The sequence below is a fragment of the Canis lupus genome, chromosome 27 (assembly GCF_048164855.1).
Source record: "Canis lupus baileyi chromosome 27, mCanLup2.hap1, whole genome shotgun sequence".
NCBI classification, from domain to species: Eukaryota; Metazoa; Chordata; class Mammalia; order Carnivora; family Canidae; genus Canis; species Canis lupus.
In genome coordinates, this window is record NC_132864.1 from 40,238,790 (window position 1) to 40,265,747 (window position 26,958).

The 26,958-nt window shown below is 39.1% G+C and overlaps 1 protein-coding gene across 1 annotated transcript in view; it reads right to left on the bottom strand.

Moving 5' to 3' along the window:
* Window positions 1-26,958, bottom strand: part of MINPP1 (multiple inositol-polyphosphate phosphatase 1) — a 46,268-nt gene that overhangs the window by 6,931 nt on the left and 12,379 nt on the right. Inside the window, exon 4 of the mRNA XM_072803718.1 lies at window positions 21,116-21,249. Coding sequence (XP_072659819.1) covers window positions 21,116-21,249 — 134 coding nt within the window. The remainder of the gene's footprint in view (window positions 1-21,115; window positions 21,250-26,958) is intronic.

The following is a 26,958-nucleotide window of genomic DNA, read 5'->3' on the forward strand; positions in this document are numbered from 1 at the left end:
CATTTGTGACAATATGAATGGGCCTAGAAGGTATTATGCTCAGTGAAATAAATCAGACAGAGACCATATGATTTCACTCAGATGTGAAATTTAAGAAACAAATGAACAAACAGAAAAAAAAAAAAAGATAAAAAACCAGACTCTTGAATACAGAGAACTGGTGTTTGCCAGGGGGGAGGTAACTGGGGGAATAGGTATGATAGATAAAGCAGATTAGGAGGTACAGACTTCCAGTTACAAAATAAATAAGCCACAGAGATGAAAAGTACAATGGAATACAGTCAATGAAATACAGGAATTTACAAAGGAATATAGTCAATGAAACAGTAATAATGTGGTTTGGTGATAGTGACTACACTTATCATAGTGAGCACCAAGTAATGCACAGAAATGTTGAATTAGTATGCTGTACACCTGAAACTAATATAACACTGCACGTTAATTATACTTCAATAAAAAATTTTCAAATTTAGAATTCCAGGCAAATAGTAGGAAAAATTCCAATTTTTAAATATATGCCGTAACTACTATCTTCCTATAACAGATCAATCTTTATTACAGAAGCTGGCAATACACACAAAAAAATTGTATTTCTAAAGGTCTGGTTAAATTCACCAATAATAATAAGACAAGGATAAACTATAGATTACAGGGTGAAATCTAATATCTGTCTTCCCCAAAACAGTCTTAAAAACTAGAAACACTAATTTGCTTAAAAATCCAAAAGTGCCTGCAGGAAATAAGGAACTTATTTGTAGGTTGGATTTTCTACAATAACTACATAAAAATATTTTAAGTTGATGAGACAATATCAAATACAAAGGAGAAATGAGCACAATTTTACTTGTGATCATTTTTGTCTACATTTCCCTCTGTGCCTTAGAGTGCCTTGCACACAGAGCAGGCACTGTTACAACTCCAGAGAAAGAAGCGGGCTGGTGTTGCCTGTGTTCACACAGAAAGGCCCTGCACAAAACAGCTATACCAAATTCTCCAAAACATAACAAGAGGAGACTTTTTCAAAGTCCACTTGGTTCTCTTGCTTAGATGCCACAGGTTGAATCATTCCCTCCCATGTGCCAGGTACCATGCTGGTTTGTTTTGTTTTTAGAAGGAAGGGAGGAAAAATAAGAAAGGTGATAAGGTGAAAGAACAAAGAAAACAAATAGAACTTATTCTTGGCTCTTGCAGACTAGCACCTGTGTAAGTGTTAGGGGAACCCAGAGAGGAGAGCAAGCCCTTCTGTCTGGGGAGGACCTGGCTGCACTCTGCTGAGGAGGTGGGGTCTGAGCTGGGTGACGAATGCATTCCCAGAATAGTCTTACTGCAGAAACATTGCCCACTGTGGCCTCAGGGAAGTGTAACAGCTGCTTTACTCCAGGATCTGGACATTCCCAACTCCTGGTCACAGATGAAAACACTGGGGTTAACTTACCTGAGCTAGCTAGCTCTGAACTACTGATTAAAGTCACTACAAAAATGACCATTCATTGATTTGCTTCATCCACACCCGAAAAAAGGATCACTTCATGGACTGTATGTAAATAAATCATAAATGTGTGTGTACAAATCTTAGTGAGTATACAGTAAGGAGACACTGAATGGTTTGGCTTATGGCTTTTCAAAAGTGTCAAGAAAGCAGACTATTAAAAATCTTGCTGAGAGAAATTTTATTTCATAAAAAGCTTATAAAATAGAAAAGAATGCCTCACTGTATTTTATAAAATATGCTATCAATATGACCATAAAATCGAAACCTTAAAGTTGTCTTTAAAAACTAAGCACTTTCACATTCTTTAGAGTTTTAAAAATCTTTCTTCTTGATTTCTGCATTTCAGAAAGAAAATTCAGGGCATGCTAAATGTCTAGGTTGTGCTAAGGGCAAAAAAGAATTTAGCACACTCTTAAATAAGTTAAGAGATTTAAAAGAATGTTCAGTATTTTTTGCACTAACTCACAAGTATTTCCATTAAATTACAGGTCAGAATATAAGTCCCTTCAGTCTCAAACATAACTGTTTTTCTTTATTATTTCATTTTTCCTAGCCAAACTCAACTTAGTAATCCTTAATGGTTCTGGTGTTAAAACCAAATAAAGCAATCTTCTACAAGGCTCCCCCCAAGAAAGTAGAAGTAAAAAATCTAACTCATAATTACGAAGTATAAAATTAAAAAGCACTTAGCCCATAATTTTTCAGCCTTTTTACACTCTAGTTCAACACAGAGATCCACTTACAGCTATGAATATTAGAATGCTTTTCTCATAAATAATGACTAAACGATATGTAAACTGATTTTTACTTTAATGTTGGAAACTCAACTGCCAAAATATCAAAATCTGGATATCTATACATGTAAAAAAAAAAAAAAAAAAAAAAAACACAAAACAAAACAAAAAAACCACCCCAACTAGAACTTTACTGTTTCCAGTCAGTGAGGAGCTTAGAAACTACCACTCCACAGTAACAAAGATCTGAACAAACTGAAAAATCCACAGGTCTTCTTAGCTTCTTCAGAGAACCTCATAAGGCATTCTCTCCCCCACAAAAGAGAGAATCACCATGTACAAGAGCAGACACTTCCGTGGAAGCCAGGGCGGGCCAGGAAAACCTCAACTGTAACTGACAAATTGCTAAAGGTTTGGTGTGGACAAGTCGGGGTTAAACACTCTGGGGGACCCCAGGCAGTACCCACACTTAGTGAGTTTTACCCAGAGAAACCATTCTGAAAGAAGCCAAAGCTTTCTGTCCCTCCTAATAAGGCCGGCCCTCAGGGGGTTAGGTTAGGTTAGGTTTTCCTAGAGCCTAACCTGCCTCAGGGCAGAGCAACACCCAGCTCCAGCCATCTCCAGCCATCCTGTGCCATCTGAGGTTGGAAGATCCAGAAGCACTGGTGCAGTTCACAGCCCGGGCCACAGGCTCAGCAAGAGGCTGAGGCCTCATCACGGAACTCCAGTCTGGGCCCCTCAGCGCCCACATCACTGAAGCCTGTCTGCAATAGTTCCTTTCTCCCAGTACATCACGTCTACTGTAGACAAAACACTGACACGGCACACCAAAGGGCACTGAAAAGGATCAGAACCAGGATCAGATAGGGCAGATGTGGGGGAATGATCAGGCCAGGAATTTTTTTTTTAATATGATTAGTATGTAAGGGCTTTAAAAGAACAGCTAAATAACACGCAAAAATAGATGGATAGTGTAAGTAGAAAGGTGGAAATTCTTTTTTTTTTTGGAAGGTGGAAATTCTAAGAATTAAAAAAGCACTAGATATAAAAACATGGTACAGAAGTGAGGACTACATCTGTAAGCTGGACACGGCTCGGAAACAATCTCTGAGCTTGAGCACAGAACAATGGAAACTTCCCAAACTGAAAAGCAGAGAATGACCAAAAAAAGCAGAATGGAATATCCAAGAACTGGGGACAACTGCCAAAGGTCTGATTGACATGTGTAATGGGAAGACCAGAAGGAGAAGGTAGAGACAGAAAACAATGCAATCTTTAAAGCAATAATGACTGAGCCCTTCCCCCAAATTAATATTAGAACCCAAACCACTGATCCAGAAAGCTTAAACACCAAGCAAATGAATTAAAACAAGAATACTTAGGCATACCATATTCAAACTTCATAAAATCAAAGACAAAGAAAAAAAATCTTGAAAGAGGCCATGCAAGCAAGATGGTGAAGTGAAATATTTATGTGTTGAGAGAAAAAAGCTGACCAACCTAGTATTTTGTATCATGCAAAATTATCCCTCAGAAGTGACAAATAGAAACAGGGAATCTGTTGCCAGTGGACAGGCCTCACAAGAAATGTTAAAAGAAGTTCTTTCAGAGAGAAGGAACATGCTGTAGGTCAGAAACTCAGAGCTACATAAAGAACAGTGGAGATGAGTAAGTAAAGGTAAAATAAAAACCCGTTTACATTTTTTAATTCTTTACTGACCTAACAGATAAAATTTTTTTCAAAATAATAGCAATAATGCACTTGATTATGTATGCATATACATGTGTGTGTACACACATTTGTATGTTTATGTGCAAGTAAAATGAATGACGGCAATGATAAACAAGGGACAGGAAGGAAGAATTAGAAATATTTTGTTATTATGAGGTACTTGCACTACCCATGAAGTGTTATGGTGTTATCTGAAAGTAGACTTAGGTTAGTTGTAAAGGCATATTGCAAATTCTAGGGCAACCACCAAAAAAAAAGAAATGTATCTGATATGCTAAGAAACGACAGGAAATGGGAAGATATAAAATGCTCAAGTGAAACCACAAAATGCAAGTGTTTTTCAAGTGTGGAAGACAAAAATAGGGACAAAGATCAAGGGCAACAAATAGATAATAGTAACAAACATGGCAGATATTAATCCAATTATATCAATAAACACTATCAGAGTCAATGGACAAATTATACCAATTAAAAGATAGAGATTGTCAGAGTGGATCAAATCTAAGACGCAATGATATGTTGCCTATAAGAAGCCCCTTTCAACGTAAAGATGTGCCCCAATTAAAAGTAAAGTAACGGAGAAAGAACATCCTAATTAACACTAATCACAAGAAAGCAGGAGTAGCTTATAAATTTCAGACATGACCAACTGCAGAGCAAGGGAAGTTATTAGGGATAAAGGGGTCAATACCCCAAGTAGAAATAATACTCCTTAATGTATATTCTCTTTCAGAAATGGTCAGATCCAGCAGGCAAAAAATCAGTAAGGATACAGTTAAACTCAACAAGACCAACAACCAACTGGATATAATTGACATCTATTGACTTCACAATAGCAGATTACACATTCTTTTCAAGCTCATATGGAACATTCACCAAGAGACCACATTCTGTGACATAAATCACATCTCAAAAAATTTAAAAGAATAGAAATCATGCAACATCTGCTCAGTTGATAAAACTAGAAATCAGTAACAGAAAGATAACTGGAAAATCCCCAAATACTTGGAGATTATGCAACATACTTCTAAATAACACATGGGTCAAAGAAGAAATCTCAAAAGAAAAACATTTTGAACTAAATGAAAATGAAAACACAACTTATCAAAAATTTGTGGGATGCAGTAAAAGCAGTGCTTATAGGAAATTTCATAGCACCTAATGTATATGTTAGAAAAGAGGAAAGACCTAAAAACTATCTAAGCTTCCATTTTAGGAATGTAGAAAAAGAATAGCAGATCAAACCCAAAGTAAGCAGAAGAAAATAAATTTAATAAAAGCAGAAAACCATGAAATTTAAAACAAAAAAGCAACAGAGAAAAATCAATAATATCAAAAACCAGTTCTTTGAAAAGATCAATAAAATCAATAAGCCTCTAGCCAGGTTAAGAAAAAGGAGAGAAGGCACAAATTACTCATATCAGAAAAGAGATCACCACAGATTCTATGAACATTAAAAAGATAATAAAGGAATATTATGAACAACTCTGTGCCCACACGTTTGATAACCTAGATGAAATGGACCAATTCCTTGAAAGACACAATTGCCAAAACTAACACTAGAATAGATGATCTAAATAAGCCTGTATCTATTAAGAAATTGAATCAGTAATTAATAACCTTCCAAAATAGCACTGGCCCAGAAGGATTCACCAGTGAACTCTACCAATTCCAAGGAAGAAATTCTACCAGTTTTCTACAAACTCTTCCAGAAAACAGAAGCAAAGGGAATACTTTTAACTAATTCTATGAGACTAATATTATCCTAATACAAAAGCCAAGCAAAGACACTACTAAAAAACTATATATACACAATCAATATACATGAAGATAGATGCACACAAAAATCCTAGGCAAAATATTAACAAATGGAATCCAACAGTATATAAAAAGAATTATACACCCCAACCAAGTAGGATTTATCTCAGGTGTCAAGGCTGGCTCAACATTCAAACATCAATTAATGTAAACAACCACATCAACAGGCTTTAAGAAAAATCGTATTATCAATAGATTCAGAAAAAGCACCAGACAAAATTCAACATTTATTCATGATAAAATTCTCAGCAAACTAGGAATAGAGGAACTTCTTCCACTGGATAAAGGACATATACAAAAAGCTATAGTTGAGGCACACGGGGGGCTCAGTGGTTGAGCATCTGCCTTCAGCCCAGGGCATGAACCCGGGGTCCTGGGATCGAGTCCTGCATCGGGCTCCCCGTAGGGAGCCTGCTTCTCCCTCTGCCTGTGTCTCTGCCTCTCTCTGTGTCTCCATGAATAAATAAATAAAAGCTTTAAAAAATCAAAAAAGCTATAGTTAACGACATCATACTTAGTGGTAAAAAATGCAAAGCTTCCCTGCTGAGATCAGGTACAAGGTAAGGATGTCTCCTCTCCTCTCCACTGGAAGTCCTAGGTAACACAATGAGACCCCTCCCAAAAGGTATACTTATTGGGAAGGAAGAAATAAAACTTTGGCTTTGCTGATGACATGTTTGTCTATGTAGAAAATTCAAATAATCAACAACAAAAAAAACCCCTCCTGGAACAAATAAGTACGTATAGCCAAGTGCAGGATACAAGGTTCATATATAAAAGTCAATTGCTTTTCTATATACCAACAATAAACAACTGGAAATCTGAAATTAAAAACATATTTTTATTAGTCCCTCCAAAATTAAATACTTAGGTATAAAATAACAAAATATGTACAAGATCTATATGAGAAAACTACACAACTCTTACGGAAGAAATCAAAGAACTGAATTAATGGAGAGATATTCCATGTTTATGGATAGGAGGGCTCAATACTGTCCAAGGGTCAGTTCTTCCCACCTTGATCAATGGATTCAATACAATCCAAATAAAAATCCCAGTAAGTGATTCTGCAGATTTCAACAAATAGACTTCTAAAGTTTATATGGAGAAGCAAGAGACCCAGATAAGCCAACACCATATTGAAAGAGAAGAACATAGCTGAAGGACTACCATTTTTCAAAACCTACTGCAAAGTTACAGTGATCAAGATACTGCGGTCTTGGTGAAAATACAGATAGGCAGACCAACAGAACAGAAAAGAGAGCCCAGAATAGACCCCCATATATATAGAGTCAACTAATGTCTGACAAAGCAAAGATGATACAATAGAGCAAAAACAATCCTTTCAATACATGGTGCTAGAGCACGGGACATCCACAGGGGGGAAAAAAAAAAAGCATCTAGACACAGACCTTACACCCTTCACAAAAAAGGATCATAGACCCAAATGTAAACCTTAAACTATATAAAACTCCTCGAAGATAATCTGGAGGAAAACCTTGGTGACTGACTCCGGCTATGGCAAGGACTGTTTAGATGCAACACCAAAGGCATGACCAAGGAAAGATAAAATTAACAAGCTGGACTTCATTAAAATTAAAAACTTCTGCTCTACTAAAGACAATGTCTAGAGAATAAAAAGACAAGTCAGAGGCTGTGAGAAAAGTATTTGCAAAAGACATATCTTATAAAGGGCTGTTATCTAAAATATACAAAAACTCTTATGGGTCAACAATAAGGAAACATCCAACCCTAAATTAAAAAGTGAGTAAAAGGCCTGAACACACACCTCACCAAAAAAAGACAAACGGATGTTAAGTAAGTACATGAAAGGTATTCAACATCATACATCATTATGTATTGCAAATTAAAACAAGGAGATACCACTACACTCCTATTAGAAGAGTGAAAAATCCAGAACATTGACAATACCAAATGCTGTCAACAGAAACTCTCATTCATTGCTGGTGGGAAAGCAAAATGATACAGCCACTGTGGAAGTCAGTTTGGAAGTTTCTTACAAAACTAAACATATTTTTACCATATAACATTTCTGCTTCTTGGTATTTATGCAAATGAATTAAAAACAATTAAAAAATTTATGTTCACACAAAACCTAAACATGGATGTTAACAGCAGCTCTATTCCTAACTGTCAGAACTTGAAACCAACCAAGATGCCCTTTAATAGGTAAAAATGGGGAAATAAACTATGGCACATCCACACAATGAAGTATCAGTGCTAAACTATCAGACCATCAGAAGACGTGGAGGAAACTTAAATGCATATTACTAAGTAAAGGAAGCTCATCTGAAAAGGCTACATATTATAGGATTCCAATACATGGCATTCTGGGAAAGACAAAACTCTGAAGATAGTATAATGTGTCCAAACCCAGAGAATGTGCAACACCAAGAGTGAACCCTAACGTCAAGCGCAGACTCTGGTGATGATGCTGTGTCGGTGTAGGTCTTTAGTTATAATAAAGGTACCACTGTGGTGTGGGGTGGCAACAGTAAGAAAGGTAGTGCTGGGGCAGCAGAGGGAGTTTATGGGAACTCTGCTTTCTGCTCAGTTTTGCTGTGAACCTAACACTGCTCCAAAAAATAAAGTTCATTACAAAGAAACAAACTATGCTGCCATGGGAATATACGTGACCAGAAAGAGTACACTCTCCCTCCAAAGAGTTAATATAATCCCTCTTAAGCAGCTGTTCAAGCTTATACCTGTTTGTCCTCTTTTAAGACTCACTCACATTTCAATTTTCTTTGACGGAGTTAAGTAGCATTAGATTAAGTGGAAAAACATATTGTATTTCTGTCCTACCTCACATCTGCATGCTAAGAGTGGGGACTTGGAGATCTTCAATTAGTGGAGGCTAAGGAGTTGTGGAGTGTGTGTGTATACACATAAAAAAGGTTTTTTGTCTGTTTTTCTAACTCTAAAGATGTCAAAGCAAATACATAAAGAGGATTTATTTATGGTCCATATTTCATCAGAAGCCGTTAAAGGTATGTGCCAGGTTCTATACAGTGAACCAGTAGTTTCTCTGAAGTAAGCTGGTTTTATTTCAAAAACACACTGCCCTTTGCTCTATCTTGTAACAATAAATCTTACAAGTGTCCTAGGCCACCTGCTAGGAAGTGATTTACTCTAGTCAGTACAGGCCCAATTGATATTTGAAACGATCAAATCAGCTTCTCCTTGAACATACCTAAGTCCTACGGGTGGCGTAAGAATGTTTCTGGGTTTCATTCCCAAGCTTCTTCAAAGCAAAGCTGCTCTATGATTAAGCCCAAAATACTGGCAACAGAACACAGGTAGGAACGTGTGTGTGTCTGACTGAGGAAGGGAGCGTGTGTGTTGGCGTGGAGGGCCAGAATAACAGAGAATACAATGTATGGGAGGATAAAAGGAGAAAGAATGTGGAAAAAAAAATCACTCCTCAGTTTATTCAACTCCTAATGTAAGATCACTGCACATAATTTTTTTTTCAGAAGATTGCTGAAAACATAAAGATGGCCACATTCCACTCTATGACCCCATCCCTGTAGCTCTCTCCATAAACAAAGTCGGGAAGTCCGGAATGTCAGGACAGAAAGAACCAAGTTTTTATCTTTAACAAAAGAATGCAATCTTTTGACGGAAAGATGTAAACGTTTTTTTAGGAGCTGCCGCCAAGACAACCAGAGGTGAGCAGGTTCAAGACCTACCACACCGGGCAGCCCCTGTGGCGCAGCGGTTTAGCGCCGCCTGCAGCCTGGGGTGTGATCCTGGAGACCCGGGATCGAGTCCCACATCGGGCTCCCTGCATGGAGCCTGCCTCTCTCTCTGCCTGTGTCTCTGCCTCTCTCTTCGCTCTCTCTGAATGAATGAATGAATAAATCTTTAAAAGAAAAAAAAAAAAAAAAGATCTACCACACCTGTAGCTTTTAACTTTTGGGGACATAAAACCCCTGAGACTCTGCCTAAAGGAATGGGACTTCTCCCCAGAGAAATGCACGTGCCCATAAAAATACGAACACAGCTGTGGGAGTTCAGACTCTAGCATCCCCAGGATCTCTGTGGACCGTATCACAGCCTGCTGTCCTGGGGACAGTCGGCGAAACTTCCGTCCCACATCTGTATCTCCTGCATCAATCCCATGCACGGAAGTCTAATAATTTTACCCCAGTGAGTAAACAATGTAAAATGTAAAAATGTAAAATGTAAATGTAATGTAAAAATGTAAAAATGTCTAAACAAATAGATGTTTAATATTTACATACTTAATTTCAAGTTAATAATTCAGATGTTTTTAAATTTGCTTTGAACTTACCTATTTTCCTGCATTCTGACTGTATATTCTGATCCATCAACAAACACAGATTTCTAACAGTCACATTCCTCAAATTCACTCATATCCCCAGACTTGTAAGGACAATTCTTTCTTTAGAACTCTTAGCAGAACAGTCTCCCAAAGAACAAGGAATACAAGGACATGAAATAGGACACTTTTACCTCTGCTCTCTCCTTCTGATAAAATGCATTAAACTTGGAATGTCACATTTTCCAAATGTGACAAAACCACTTTAAGAGATAGGCACATTAGGGATCCCTGGGTGGCGCAGCGGTTTGGCGCCTGCCTTTGGCCCAGGGCGCGATCCTGGAGATCCGGGATCGAATCCCACGTCAGGCTCCCGGTGCATGGAGCCTGCTTCTCCCTCTGCCTGTGTCTCTGCCTCTCTCTCTCTCTCACTGTGTGCCTATCATGAATAAATAAAAATTAAAAAAAAAAAAAACAATGCAAGAGATAGGCACATTAGCTTTAAAAAAAAAAAATCTGGAAAATGTAAACCATTAATACAAATATAAGAACACAAATGAGTAATCTGTGCTAATGTATTTCAGAAATACACAACTGGGACCCTAACGTTTGAGGGTTGAGATGTGGTCAAGCCCTCTCATTTTAAAAGTTAGAAAAAGACATGTGTGTTACTGAAAGCTATCTAGCAGGATAAGAATGTAGGTCTCCAAATAGCCCCTTTTGCTTATGTAAGTCGTTAAGAAGATTTTATCAAATCTTCAATAAAAAACAAAATTTAATTTGAAGTCTACAATTATGTTGTTAAATAAGGACTGATGACTATGTATGTGTTCCATTTAGGTAAAATATCTTAAGAAGGTACTTAGAGTCATTCAAAAAGCTCACCCAGAAAAACAACTAATAATTGCATGTTTTTGCTCTAAATGTACTCAGCTTAGATCTTTCTAAGCTCTTAATTCACGTTTCACATTTAACTAATATTACACAAAGTGTGTTTTTAAACATGATCCAGGAATATCAAATCAAACTTTAGATGACTCAAACAATTCCCATACTTAACGTAACAAATAAATGTGAAGTGCCAGAGACAGGAGATGCTCTGGGAAGAAAATTACCAGGAAAAAAAAATATATTTTTTAAGTTTTCTTACACATCTGACTGAAGCATCAGCTCCAATGAGGAATTCGGAGAAGCATCAGTTGGTCAGCTTAGGACAAATGTAGAACTACAATGACTTAAGCATAAAGTTTTTTCTCCAGCAAAAATACAATACAAATAACTTCTTCCAGCCACAGGGACTGGGTTTACCTTCCTGCCTTCAATTCCTCTAAAGCCAGAAAGAACAAAGGAGGCAGCAGTTCTGAGGGAGGGAAGGTAAACCCTAAGGACTCTCGCAGCCCATCACCCAGCTTCCAGGCAGCAGCACAGCGGAGGGGAGCCCGGACGAACAGAGCCTGACGTCCTTCCTGAGCAGATGAGGAGGGACTGAGAACCTAGGGAGGCCACACTGGCCGGAGTTCACAGGGCAGAGTTCCAGAGAAGAGAGATGTGCAGGGACTCCCCTCGACTTTCGGCTGCTTCCGATCCACACATGCTTGCGAGAAACTATCCAAATCCAGGGAAAATACCAGAAGAGGACAGGTGAGAAAACTTCGCAAAGCTAACACAGGGCCAGGAAGAGTCTACATCCCATAAGCCAGACCAGGAAAACCTCAAACTGTACAGGGTATCAAACAGATGTTCAGGAGAAACTACCTCCATTGGGGGGGGGGGGACAAAATCGACCCCCAAAAGACACGATCACAGAAACAAAAAGGTGAACCCAAACTAGAAGAATATATTTGTAAGGCATAAGCCTGAAAAGGACTCGTACCTAGAAATATATACAAAGAACTCTTCCAAAAATAAAAGATGATAACCCGATTACAAAATGGCAAAAGATGGGAACAGACCCTTCACCCGAGGAAACACAGGGACGGTAAATGAGCTCACGGAAACCTGCCCAACATCAGGAATGTTTAGGGAAGTGCAAACTAAAACTACAGTGAGGAGCTACTATACACCCACCAGAACCGCGCAAGCCAAAAAGCCCTCCCGTACCAAGTGTGGCCAGGACGGAGAATAACTGAACTCTCGCATGTGGATGTGTCTTAAGAATGTGAACAGTCACCTACACATGACGCAGCTGGCCTACCTCCAGGTGCTACCCAAGAGAAACGAAAGCAGAGGTCCCACCAAGACAACCAAAAGTCACCGCAGCCTCATGTGCAACAGCCTTAAACTGCAACCAACCTAAATGTCTATTGCAAGCAGAATGGATGAACCAACTGTGGTGTCTCTGTATGGTGGAAGACTATTCGGCTTTTTTTTTTTAATCTTTTTTAAAAATTATTTATTTATTAATGGGGGGGTGGCAGAGACACAGGCAAAGGGAGAAGCAGGCTCCACGCAGGGAGCCCGACGTAAGACTCAATCCCAAGACTCCAGGATCATGCCCCGGGCTGAAGGCGGCACTAAACCGCTGAGCCACCTGGGCTGCCCACTATTCGACTTTAAAAAGGAGTGACTATGGACACCCACAACAATGTGGATCAATCTCATAACCATTACGCTGAGTGAAAGAAGCCAAACCAAAAACTGTACACAGCATACGGTCCCATATTCTGTAAGAGCCCAGGAAGAGTCATCTGTAGGGAGAGGAAGCAGATCAGGACTGTGTTCCGGGGAGCAGGAGCCACAAAGAAATCTTCACACGTGATGCACAGTATGTTATCTTGCAATAGCTTCGTGCATACATACACACGCAAAGACTCAGCAAACTGCACACTTGAAATGGTGCCATTTACTTTACATCAATGCTACGTCAGTAAAACTGCTTTTAAGAAACTGAAACAAGAGTGGACATGCTAAGGTTAGTGAAAGTCTTCTGTGACCAACCTCAAGGATTCCTCCCATCAAGCCTTTACCAAACTCCACAGTTCAAATTAATTTTCTCCTTTAGTATTTTTTTTTTTAACAACCATGTTTTAGTGCTATCACATAAATGTCCTCCAAATTAGGACATGGGATCCTTGAGACAGTAATTAAATGTTTACCCTCAACTGCCTGCCTAAGACACTGGAGTAGAGTCTGAGTACACAGATCAGGGAAGCACACAGGAGGCAGTTGCTGCAATCCAGGACGAAGGTATTAGCCTGAATCCTGTTCCCTGCAGTTGGGGGTGGAGGGGGGTAAAGAAAAGTGGAAGGACCAGACAGAAAACTGGAAGCAAAAGCAAACCAGAACACATGGGGTGAGGGGATGTAGGTGACGGACGCAGAGTCCAGCACGATACAGCTTGTGGGAGGACGATGGTAGCGAGGGCGAGCACAGGGACACGGGAGAACAGGGAGGAGTTCAGATGTTCCTTTCATGCCTCCCGACCACCAACTGCACCCCAGGCGCCGGTTCTCAGCACCGAGGAGGGAACGCTGAAAGACAGTACCAGGCATCACAGGCCTGAGGTCCCCTGACAGTCAGAAAGTCTTTCCAGAAGTCAGCTGGACATTTGAAACTGGACTCAGAGCACAGCCAGGTAGCCCCAGTTTTAACCTTTACTTAGACCGTTTCTTCTGACAGGCGGCACCAGCAGAGCTCCCCAGGATACCTCCTGAGGCTCCTTGGAACCCTGATGTCAGAAAGGGAAAAAAAGACCAGAAAACAGGTTCTGAGGACTTGAGATCTGCACACATTTCTAAGAACATTAAAAGACAGAATGCCCCCATTCCTATGGTCTAAGTAATTGACCAAAAAGCTATTTAAAAAACCAAAAACCACTTGTTGCCACCACAGGTGTATTTCAATGCTGCCATCTAATGTTAAAATGTGGAACTACACAACATCAAAAAACCATACTCATTCAACAATGAGATCTCAAAGTATCAAAGATTTGAGAGTCAATGAAAAGATAAGACAAAAAAATTAATGAGACTTTAATGGCAGTAACAAGTATTTACAGCAGTTGGTTTTGGTGTCTGAGAGTACCCATGATGAAATGAAAGCCCTCATGAGGCTAGCAATTTCAGTTCAGAATGTAAACCTTACTTTAAAAAAAGCAGGACACTTCCTGCGGATTGAATTCCTTACTGAATTCCCCCAATCTGGAAAGGAGAGAAAATTGAGTGGGAAATATCAGAGAGGGAGCCAGAACATGAGAGACTCCTAACTCTGGGAAACGAACAAGGGGTAGTGGAAGGGGAGGAGGGCGGGGGACGGGGTGACGGGGTGACTGGGTGACGGGCACTGAGCGGGGCACTTGACGGGATGGGCACTGGGTGTTATGCTGTATGTTGGCATACAGAACTCCAATAAAAAAAATATTCAAAAAAAATTCCCCCAATCTAGAAATATAAAAATACATCAACAGAGATAATGGGGAAGGGAAGAGTAGAATGAAATATGATAGGTCTTATCTCTTCTGTAAATCCAATCTGCTTTTCTTTCTTAAAAGATTTTATTTATTTCTTTGAGTGAGAGAGCACGAGCAGGGGGAGGGGCAGAAGGAAAAGCAGACCCCTAGCTGAGCAGGGAGCCCCCATGCGGGACTCAATCCCAGGATCCTGGGATCATGACCTGAGCCTAAGGCAGATGCTTCACTGAAGGAGCCACCCAGACGCCCTCCAATCTGCTTTTCTAATCACAGCTGCCTAATGGCAAAAGCTGCTTAAATCTGCTTAAATAGTAGATGCGCTGGTTTAAACTTTAATCCCATCACTTTAGTGATGGTTCAAGAAGGAAAATAAAATCCAAGGTCCTAATAAGAGTCGGGGACCCTGAACTCAAAGCACAGTTACACTCAGCCAAAATGCTGCCAATTAACATTTCTGTGAAAAGTAAAACCAAGCTCTTAAAACTATGCTGAAGAAATATTCAGAAACACTGAAGAGCATCTCTGTTTTAACATCAATATAACAAGGCAGACAGTAGCACATCAGCGTGGGGTGGAGGAGGGACGGGAGCGCAAGGGTAACCTGGGGACTCTGGAATTAGGTGAAGACATTTCACTCAAACAGCAATGACAAAATATTGCTCATATATAAACACACTCACAGACTCTAAATCCAAACACAAGAAATATTTTAAGAGTCACAGGAAAAAAAGGTTAATGTTTTGATAGAACAGATCAGAGAAAGTACAAAGATAAAAGACTATTACAATCTTACTCTACCACACGGGCATGTGGTATTACTGTTGAGGGAGGCTGTGTAGGTAGAGGAGGGAATGGTACACGGGAACTCGAGAATTTTGGTGTGTACTTAAAACTGCTTTGAAAAACAAAGTCTATTAATTTTTAAAAATTATACTATATTCTCTTTGCTGAGTCTATGTCAGTTTTCTTTAGAAGTACTCTTAAATTGAGCACCGCTCATAAAATCCATATCAATCTGTTTTTGGACAGAAATCTAATAGAAGTCTCTAAAAACGCTTTCTTCCTTTATCTATTTAAGATGATTTAATCTTGAATCAGCTACACAAATCTTTTTCAAAACCTCATCCGTCTTTTAGTATAGAGATAACCCGTCCCTGAAAAGCACCTGCTACTGTCTTCACAATTATGGATTCTCTTTCCACCAGTAGAAAACAAGATGACTTCCTGTCGTACAAGGTCAAACCATCCTTCCTTTAACGTTTTACACGGTCTCACAATCTCACACAGTTATACAATTACCTGGGGCTTTTATATGCATTTCTGTTTTCTCTAGATAATAAAGGTCACAAGTGCAATGAGTCTGGTCTTACTCATCACCATTTCCAGGTCCTATAACATTGCCTGACATATATCAGCAGGTGTTTTAAAATACTGTCGAATGAATCTTTTCAATTCACAAAGTTGAAATCATCCAAAAGGAGTAGACTTTCCTCATCTTACCGATGAAAGCATCTCATTATATAAGTGCTTTAAAGACATCATCTCATTTCATTATCACAACCATCCTGTATGTCAGGACACGCAACTCCTTTCACAAGGTTGGAATCTGCAGCATCAATAAATCAGAACCAGGACCAAAACTAAAGTCCAATTATCTGCCTACAGCATCACACTGCCTCTGTATTACTGCATCTGATTCCACAAGCCATGCACAAAAATTAGCTTCATTAGCTTCTAAGAATAGAGAGTCAGCTGCTACCTAATATAATGAAGCAATCAATTAGTTGCATTTTCCCCTCTGTGTTTCATCTGTGAGATAAGCAAATTATAAGAAGATAAGCTAAGTGGGCGGCTCAGTCAGATAAGCATCTGACTTCAGCTCAGCTCATGATCTCAGGGTCCTGGGATCAAGCCCCACATCAGCTCCCTGCTCAGCAGGGGAGTCTGCTTCTCCCTCCTTTTACACCCCTCTCCCCCACTCATGCTTGAGCACACACACACTCTCTCTCTCTCAAATAAATAAATAAAATCTTTAAAAAAAAAAAAAGCTAAAAACTACAATCTTACTTTAAGATAAAAACAAATAAAACTTCCTAGAGAGGGGAGCCTGGGTGGTTCAGTCAGTTAAGCGACTGACTCTTTGATTTTTGGCTCAAGGCGTGATCTTAGGGTGGTGCAACAGAGCCCTACATCAGGCTCCACGCTGAGCGGGAAGTCTGCTTGAGAGTCTCTCTCTCACCCCCCCACCCCAGCTCACACATGCTCTAAATCAATCAATCAATCAATCCTTCAAAAAATAGTGGTGATGGTTGCACCACTCTGAATGTACTAAAAAGTCACAGAATCATACAGTTTAGAAGGGTGAACTAACTTTATGATGTATGAACTATTTCTCAAAACTGTTTTTAAAAAGGAACTCTGGCATGAGACCATGGTAGTGGGGAAGGCTGTGCACTTGTGGGGGCAAGGAGTATGTGGGCAATTTCTGTACCTTCTACTCAGTTTTGCTGTGAACCAGAAAGTGCTCTAAAAAATAAACTCTGTTTAAAAAATAAAATGAAGTTGTCCTGTTTATAGGAATCCTGATCACCTCCACGTAACTGCAAGAACCCTAATTTTTAAAAAAATATTCAATTATTTTACAATGTATTTAAGGCAGAGAAGTGAACTAATAATTTTAAAACACATTTTTAGTAATCCATGTCATAAACATTTTAGAGTCATCTTGTAAAAAAAAATTCTAATGAAAGACTCTATTTTTCTGAATTAGTAAATTCTTTAAAAATTACTTCCACTTTTGCCAAAAGATTATTTCATTACCACCCCCTTTTTCCTTTTACTAAATACCTATATTGTTTGACTCGAAACAGCTATGTGTGCAATCCTCACAATCCAGTTTGGGACACTTCTATGCCCTAAAAACTTCCTGGTACCCATCTGGAGTCAATCTCTGCTTCCACATCCAGATCCAGGCAGCCATTAAAAAACTTTCAACTGTAAAGTTTGGCTTTTTCTAGAAATTTCAAACAAACAATCATTCAATGTATAGTGCAACCAACTTCTTTCAGTTAGAATAATGTTTGTGAAGTCATTCATTTTGTTGTACCTGTCAGTAGTTCATTCTTTTTCATCGTCGAGTGAGTAGTATCCTATCATACGGACATACCACATTGTGTTTATCCATTTATAGGTGGACATTTGAATTGTTTTCAGTCTTTAGCTATTACGAATAATACTACAGTAAACAGTCACATAAAAGTCTGTGTAGACATGTATTTCATTTCTGTAAGGGACTTAGAACTAAATTTGCTAAGTCATATGGTAGATGTTTGACTTTTTAAGAAGCTGCCAAACTTTTCATAAATGGCTGTATAAATTTTACATTCCCACCAGCAATGTATATATAAGGTTTCCAATTTCTATACATCTTGCCAACAATTAGGACAATCTATTTTTTTTTTTTTTTGCTTTAATTTAAATTTTAGCCAGTGAATAAGAAGAACATCCAGCCTTTTCCTCCTGTGTTTCTGCTGTACTCTCCCACTCTACCACACTCATACCACTTCTGGTCACCAAACGTGGGGCATCTTCCCCGCACCAAGCAATTCACTGAGATACCAGCTAGGTATCCGGCCATTTAACTCACCTCTGACACTGTGTACCTGTAGACAGCGTCACAGTCCAGGAAGGGCTCAGTCCCAGGAGACTGTCCACCACTCACCCTCCTCTAGGAGGAGGTCCCAGGCTATGCACTTCTGTTCAACTTGGCTACAAATCAAAGGTTCCCTCGACCTCCTCCTCAGTTTATTAACTTGCCAGAGCAGATCACAAAACTCAGGGAAACACATTTACCAGTTTATTATAAAAGGATATGAAGGACACAGAAGAATGTCCACATGGAAGAGATGGGAAGGGCCAGGTACATGGAACGGGGCACAGAGCTTCCACGCCCTCTTCAGGCCAAGTCACTCTTGGCACCACTACTTGTTTATCTACATCAACCCAGAAATGCCATAAACCTCAAACTTTTTTGGAATTTTATGACATCTTCATCACAAAGGCAGGACTGATCATTAGCTCCATTTCCAGTCCTCCTCCCTTCTCAAAAAATTGGGACTCAGGTCTGAAAATTCCAAGCTTCTATCATGGCTTGGTCTCTCTCAGTGACGAGCTCTCACAGGGTCCCACCCAAAGCTGCCTCATTAGAACAAAAGACATTCGGATCACCCAGGAAATTACATGGTTTCAGGAGCCCTATGTCAAGAATCTGGGGCAGAGATCAATATATATTTTTCCTATTACTTCACACCCAGTTTAGGGGGCATACTGGTGGCATTTCACTGTGATATTAATACCTAACAATGGGGAGTGTCTTTTCACGTGCTTATTTGCCAGAGTTATCTTAACTGTCTGTTAAAATCTCAGGCCCTTCTTAAAAACTGGGTTGGTCTCTTTATTGAGATGTAATGTCTCTATACATTCTGGATTCAAATCCTTAATCAAATATGTATATTTTGCAAATATTTTCTCCACATCTACGGCTTATCTTCTCATTTTCCAGATAGTGTTTTTAGAACTGCAAAATGTTTTGTTTTGATGAAGTCCATTTTATCAAATTTTTTGATGGATCAAGCTTTTGAGTGTTTTAGCTACAAAATCTTGACCTCATCCAAGATCATTAAGATTTATTCCGTTTTCTTCTAGGAGTTTCATAGTTTTATCTCTTATATTTAGGTCACTGATCCTACATTTTCTTCCAAAATATTTCCAATTTTACATTTAAATCTATGACCAATTTTTGTGTGTAGCAGGAAGTAAGCGTCTAAGTGTCATTTTTTAACATACAGATATCCAATTGTTCCAGCACCATCTGTTGAAGAGTATCCTTTTTTCCAATGCATTACCCCCTGGCATCTTTGTCGAAAATTGACTATATATGAGTCTATTACTGACTTGGTTATTGACACTGATTTATTTCTCTATGGCTATAGTTTTTATAGTAACTTTTGAAGTGAGATATTTATGAGTTTTTGTTGCTTTGTTCTTTTTCAAAATTGTTTCAGCTCTTCAAGGTACTTTGCATTTCTGTATAAATTTTAGAATAAACCTCTCATTTTCTATAAAGAGACCTATTGAGACTGTAATAGGGATTGCATTCAGTCTATAGATGATCGACCTGTTTTCCAATTCATAAAGATAGTATATCTCTTCATTTATTTGGGTCATCTTTAACTTCTCTCTGTAATGTTTCATAGCTTCCAGTGTACATAAATACTCATTTTGAAACACCAATAATAAACATCTTACTTAAACTTTAAACCTGGTATCAAATTATAATAGTAAATACTAATTATATTACTAATAGTAATACTGTTTACTAAGTTTTTACAAAAATTATTTAAAAACCTTTCCAACACAGTTTTCAGTTTGCCATTGAACAATGGCATAAATAACAATGAACAGATAGAGCAAGAATCTGTTACCTTATAAAATCTACAGGTTATAAACCACTCATAAAACTAAATAGGAAAGAAGTTAATACCTACCTCAAAGATGGAAACTGCTTTCACTATTCTACCCACAAAGTGTCTGGTAGCAGAAACTGAACACTCAGTCTAGTTTTCTTTCCTAACTCCCATCAAACCCAACAAAATTCCATAAACTAGAGTCTCACACACACACACACACACACACACACACACACACACACACACAAATTCTCTCTACATGTATGAGAAACATAATACTGAAAACACAATCAAATAGACAATCTTCAGTCTCTCTTAATCTTTATAGCATTTTTGTCTCTAATTTTGAATGTATAAACTTTCACAGAAGCATATTTGTCAAATAATATAGGGCTCAGGTTCTATCACAGGTTTAAATTATGAAAAGTTTTTTTTATTTTAAACCTTGAAAAGTATGTTAACAAAGGCTTTTCCATGAGAAACCCTCATTCCAAATAAAAACATTCTGCAATTCCTACGAGAAGCCATGTATAATTACGTTATTTATAATAGAGAAAAAAAAAAAAAACTACCCAAATGTCCACTGACCAGATGCTATAAACTGTGGTACTTCTTTACTGAGTATCATACATTACTGAATATTGTATTATAGTAAAAATGTCTATTTTTTGACTTTATAGTATATACAGCATGATGAAAATGTTAACTGTAACACTGAAGGAAGAAAAAAAGAAAATCCAGTCCCAGAAGACAATGAGCATCTGACTCTGAGCAAAACTAAACATACTTTTTGCACACATACATTTATAATAAAAATAATCTTTAAAGAGGCAAAGCAATGATATCCACCAACTTGAGAGGAACAAATTATATGGGATGAGGAGCAGAGGGGGCAAGAGGAGACAGGAATAGGAACCACTGCACATAGGAATTATTAGTAATGCTCTAGTTCCTGGGTTGCACGAAGGATTTAAACATCTTATAACTCACATTATGTCATCAAATTCGTTCATAAGCTTAGTGATTATATTAAAATATTTTAAAAATTACAAGCAATACTTATTTTTTTTTAAATCACCCATTATAAAACATCTTCCAGAAGCTTAACTAGGCACTCAAGAGAATACACATCAAAAACAAATTTTTTAAGTTTTTACCTTTGTTTCTGTTCAATTGCTTTGTCCAAGTGCTGGAAGATATCCTGAAACAGGGTGCAGCTGGATCGACTATTAATAGTATACCCATAGCCTCTTTTCCAATATTGCTTCAAGTCATTTAAATATTCTAATACCTAAAAATAAAGATTTCAAGAATCATTAGTATTACATTTCTTTATGTTGAGATTCCTAATTTAATAATGATTCTAGGAAAGTTTACATTGTTTAATTATCGTTCTACACAAAGTACAGTAGAATCTTAGCATTCATCAAGTTTGTATTTGCTTTTAAGAGTGCCCCAAAGGTCCATGACACAGAGAGATTTAGGATAAGACACAAATCTGAACTGTGGGAATGTAGAGGCTGGCATGCAAGAGCAAGTTAGTACTCATGGCCAATAATCCAGCATCCGTGACAGTTCAGGACTGTCAGAGGTTTAAAGACATGTGCTCACTTCCTCTTTCTGCCAAAATTATATTGAAGTGATAGCAAAAAAATATACAGAAAAAAGATACAAATAGAAGAATATTCACTATAGCGTGGAAAGACACTAGCAATGGATAGGGAACTGTTAAGAATTTTATAAAGCTAGAAACTAGACAGAAAACAAGTTGCTTTGATTCATGTACCAGTTTTGCAATAATAATTTAGATCAAGGATATAGAAAAGGAATGTATATTGCTACAGATGTTCTAATGGGCAAATTGGCGAGATCCATAAAAACACACATTTCTATGGCCCATTTCTTATGAAGTCATAGTCACAGATGAACCTACGAGAGAATGTCTAAGAATGTCTTACAGCAGCACCGCTTATAGATAGAGCAGAAAAGAGATTCCTGGAAATATCGAAATTTGGTTTCAATGGTTGACTAAACTATGGTATACACATACTATGGAATACTATGTAGTTATTTAAAACTTCTCTATCATAGATCTACGTGTACTAATGTGGAAAGATCTCCAAGACATACTGCATGAGAAGGGCAGGTTAAGAATAACAAATACAGTATAAAACCATTTATTACCAAGACACGCATACCCACAACACACACTATACTGTTTATAGTTCTAAGAACGATATAGATTATAAATAGCACAGAAAAATGTTGAAAGAGACACATCACAGGGACTGATCTCTATGGAGAGGTCTTGAATTGGAATTGGTGATTAAGGTAGACTTTCTTTGAATGTTAAACTTCATACTCATGTATCACATGGTCAAACACCCAAACTAGAGGACTAAAACGCCAATGAAAAGAGGTACAAGCGGGCGCCTGGCTGGCTCAGTTGGTAGATCAAGAGAACTCTTGATCTTGGGATTGTTGAGTTCAAGCCCAACGTTGGGTACAGAGCTTACACAAAAATAAAAATAAACATAAAAATAGGTACAAGGCTCTGCAGTAATTACGAGTTATTCTTCCCCGAAGAAGCCCCTAGAGAAACTAACCACAAGCCATAAGTTTAAATGCAGGAGCAAGGGCACCTGAGCAAGGGCTCAGTGGCCAAGTGTCTGTTTTGGGTTCAGGTTGTGATCTCAGGATCCTGGGACTGAGCTCCGCACTGGGTTCCCTACTCCATGGGGAATCTGCTTCTCTCTCTCCCTCTGCCCCTGCCCACCAAATCGCGTTCTCTCCTCCTCGCTCTGCTCTTTCTCAAATAAATTAATTAAATAAGTAAATAAAAATTTAAAAAAAATTTTTTTTAAATCTTGAAGATTTTTTAAAAATCACACATGCTGGGGATCTCTGGGTGGCGCAGCGGTTTGGCGCCTGCCTTTGGCCCAGAGCACGATCCTGGAGACCCGGGATAGAATCCCACGTCGGGCTCCCGGTGCATGGAGCCTGCTTCTCCCTCTGCCTGTGTCTCTGCCTCTCTCTCTCTCTCTCTCTCTCTGTGTGACTATGATAAATAAAAAAATAAAAAAAAAAAATCACACATACACTATTGAAACTTTATCTTAAAAGAATTTGAAAATGTAAATAAGTTTTTCTAGGAAAATCTAAAATTACTCAAACTGATGCAGAAAAATCTGACTATACCAAATAACCAGAGACAAAGATCTACCTGAAAGACACCACACATACTCAGTTTTAAGTAGGAGTTCTACCCAACCTTCAAGAAGAGTTAGTTCCTAATATTTAAACCATTCCAGGGCACAGGAGAGGATGGAGAGCTTCTTAACTCACTTTAGGGAGATGATGGAAGCCTGTACCCAAAACCCAACAGAGAAAGCACAAAGGAAAGGCGCGAGGAGCGAAACTGCAGCCCACTGCACTGCGATTCCTGTCCTCTCAACTGTGGCTCACACAAACATCCCCCCTACCTTCTAACCCCTCTTCCAGGAAAAGGAATAGCGTCAGGGGCCAGTAGTACCAGCGCAGATGAGCCCGGGCCCTAAGCCAACCTCACTGTAAACATGATTTACTGAATGTGAAATACATCGCTGCCCACCCCCCCCCCCCCAAAATTCAGCAGTATACTGAAAGAATGCACCATCTGCCAGGATGGAGTGACTGACATTAGGCATGCCCTCCAGACATAAACAAGTAGAAAACAGGACAAAATATGTACAATAAATGTTTTCAGTCACTGAGTAATGAGCACTGAACTGAGATCACGCAGACAAGGGAAACAAAACAAACCCTACAACTGCCCCAGGTTTCTGCCTGGAGGCAATTGGAAAACTGTGGCACAGGAAGGGGGTGGCGATCAGGGTAAGGGTGGGGGGTGGAGGAAGGGGATGCTGTGCAGAATCCTGCAGTCTTGCTGAGTTGAGGAATCAGAAAGCAGTCTTAAGGGGCTGGAATTAGCAGGGCAGTGTGCCGGGAAGGAGGAAGCTACACAGGAAAACCGCTCCAGAAACCTGGGGTCCTCTTGATTCTGCTGCTAATGTTGTGAATAAGTTGAATCCCAGACCTATCACAAAGCTGGGAGATATTCAAGTTCCAAGCAACTGAGGTAGGAGAATTTCAGTAGACACCCAGACGTCCACAATTTCAATACAGACCCCAGAAAGGTCACACTTGAATAGTAAAGGCATTTTTACGAATAAAGGATTAGGGTTTTGTGGGTCTGATTTGGATTATGAAACTCAGAAATAAACCTCAAAAGGATCAAGCTGACCCACAAAAGTAAACTAACTGCAAAATAAAACAAAATTCAAAACTCTTTAAAGGAAGGCAACAGGGGTGTCTGGGTGGCTCAGATGGTTAAGTGTCTGCCTTCAGCTCAGGTCTGATCTCAGGGTCCTGGATTGGGCCCCATGTGGGGTTCCCTGCTCAGTGGGGTGTTTGCTTCCCTCTCCCTCTGCTCCTCCCACCTACTTGTGCGCGCTCTCTCTCTCTCTCTCTCACACAAATGAATAAAAGAGAAATCTTTAAAAATATATATACTAAAGGAATGCAAAAAAATTTAGGCATTCAACAACATAATATTCACAATGTCCAGCAGTTAATAAAAAATTGCTAGAAACACATGAACAGGAAATGTAAGCTCTAACTAGGAGAAAAAGCAATCTGTAAAAATTTATCTTAAGAAAGAAAATATGCAAGCATGATTCAATACTAGAAAATGTACTATCATAATTTACTATGTTGGAAGATTAAAGAAGGAAAAACCACAATCATCTTCCTAGATGACAAAATTCAACACACATTCCTGATTTTAAAAACACTAAATAAATAGAAGGCTTCAGTAAGCAAGAAATAAATTTCCTTAATTGGTAATGATAACTGATGTAGGAAACAAAGGCAGAAGGAAATACAAATAAAATTAAATATCCTTAGTAACCTGCAGCCCACTGACGAATACCTGAGACGGGGAGAGTGTAATGTCCTCCCAAAAGCTCCCAAATTAATGTCTTAGCAGTAATGCCTTGTTAGAGGGAAAAACCACCTGAGCTTGACAAAGGCAAGGCCTCTGGTATCTAGCAGGTCCTCTTTACATATGAAAGTTCTCTGAAAACCTCCCCCAACTTCCAAGTCTACCATCAGCCACCCCTCACAACCCTGTCCTGTCCCAGAGCTTTAATAAAACCACCTTTTTGTACCAAAGATGTCTCAAGAATTCTTTCTTGGTCGTCAACTCCAGACCTCACCCCACCAAACATCACCTATATTCCAAAACTCTATCACAGGGTACACTTGGAGAAGCAAAATCAATAATTTTTTGTTTGAAACCAAGACCTTCAGAATGAAGCCAGAGGGGAGCCTCCCCAGACTGTACGGGATACACTAGGAGGCAACAGACAGGTATTCCATGTTGCAAGGATCTCAGAGGACAGCAGCTCTAAAATGGAGCTACTCATCCCCGAATAGCACCTCATCCGACTGGCTGGCTAGGGAGCAAGAAAAGCTAAACTCCAAAGATAAGTAATAATTAGAAAAGAGGACTAGCAGAGCATCCCAAAAAGCAAAGGAAAAAATATAAGAAACATAAGCTCGGGGCAGCCCGGGTGGCTCAGTGGTTTAGCACTGCCTTCAGCCCAGAGTGTGATCCTGGAGACCCGGGATCAAGTCCCACATCGGGCTCCCTGCATGGAGCCTGCTTCTCCCTCTGCCTCTGCCTCTCTCTATGTCTCTCATGAATAAATAAAATCTTGAAAGAAAGAAAGAAAGAAAGAAAGAAAGAAAGAAAGAAAGAAAGAAAGAAAGAAAGAAAGAAAGAAACAAACAAACATAAGCTGGTATAACATCAAAAACAGTAAAATTTGAAGTTCTACATAACCTGTGATCCAGCAACTCTACCACAGACACAGACCTCCAGAAATGTCTGTGTGTGCCCCAACAGACCTACATGATAAGGTTAATACCCCCAAACTGCAAACAGCCCAAATGTCTACCAAAAAGATAATGGACTAAAGAAAAAAAGCCCTGATAATTCATAAAATAGAATGCTATGCAGCAATGAAAATACATTAACTACTGTGACATGCAGCATCATAGGTGAATCTTAAAAACATGATGTTGAAGAGAGACATCTGGGTGACTCAGCTAAGTCCCTGAGCAGGGAGCCTGCTTCTCCCTCTCTGTCTGCCCCTCACCCTGCTCGGGCTCCCTTTGTCTTTCTCAAATAAATAAATATTAAAAAAAAAAAAAAATGTAATGCTGAAAACTAGGTACAAAAAAAAGTGTGTTGGAACACTTGGGTGGTTCAGTGTCTGACTGTCTGCCTTCAGCTCAGGGCGTGATCCCAGGGTCCTGGGATGGAGTCCCGCATCAGGTTCCCTGCAGGCAGCCTGTGTCTCTGCCTCTCTCTCTGGGTCTCTCATGAAAAAATAAAATCTTAAAAAAAAAAAAAAAAAAAGGCATGATTTCATTAAAGTTAAGGTAAATCATTACTTGTAAAAAAATTAAAAATCAGTAAACACTAAATTAGTGTAATGAAGAAAACCATGAAAATACAAATACAAGGGCATGTGGGTGGCTCAGTCAGTTAAGCATCTGCCTTCAGCTCAGGCCATGATCTCAGGGTCCTAGGGTAGAGCCCTGCATCCTGCTCTGCTCAGGAGGGAGCGCCTGCTTCTCCCTCTTCCTCTGCCCCCACCCCCACTTGTGTTACCACATGCTCTCTCTCGTAAATAATCTTTAAGAAAAAAAAAAAGAAAATACAAATACACAAGTAATAATAATGGGGAAATAATCTCCTATACAGAGAGAAAATATTTTGTTTAAAAAATTGCAAGATAGGAGCCCCTGGGTAGCTCAGTCTGCCTTCAGTTCAGGTCATAGGTCTTGATCTCAGGGTCCTGAGATCCAGCCCAGAGTCAGGCCCCACACAGGGCATGGAGTCAGCTAGCAATTCTCCTCCCCCTCCTCTCCATCCCCCTGCCACTCGTGCACA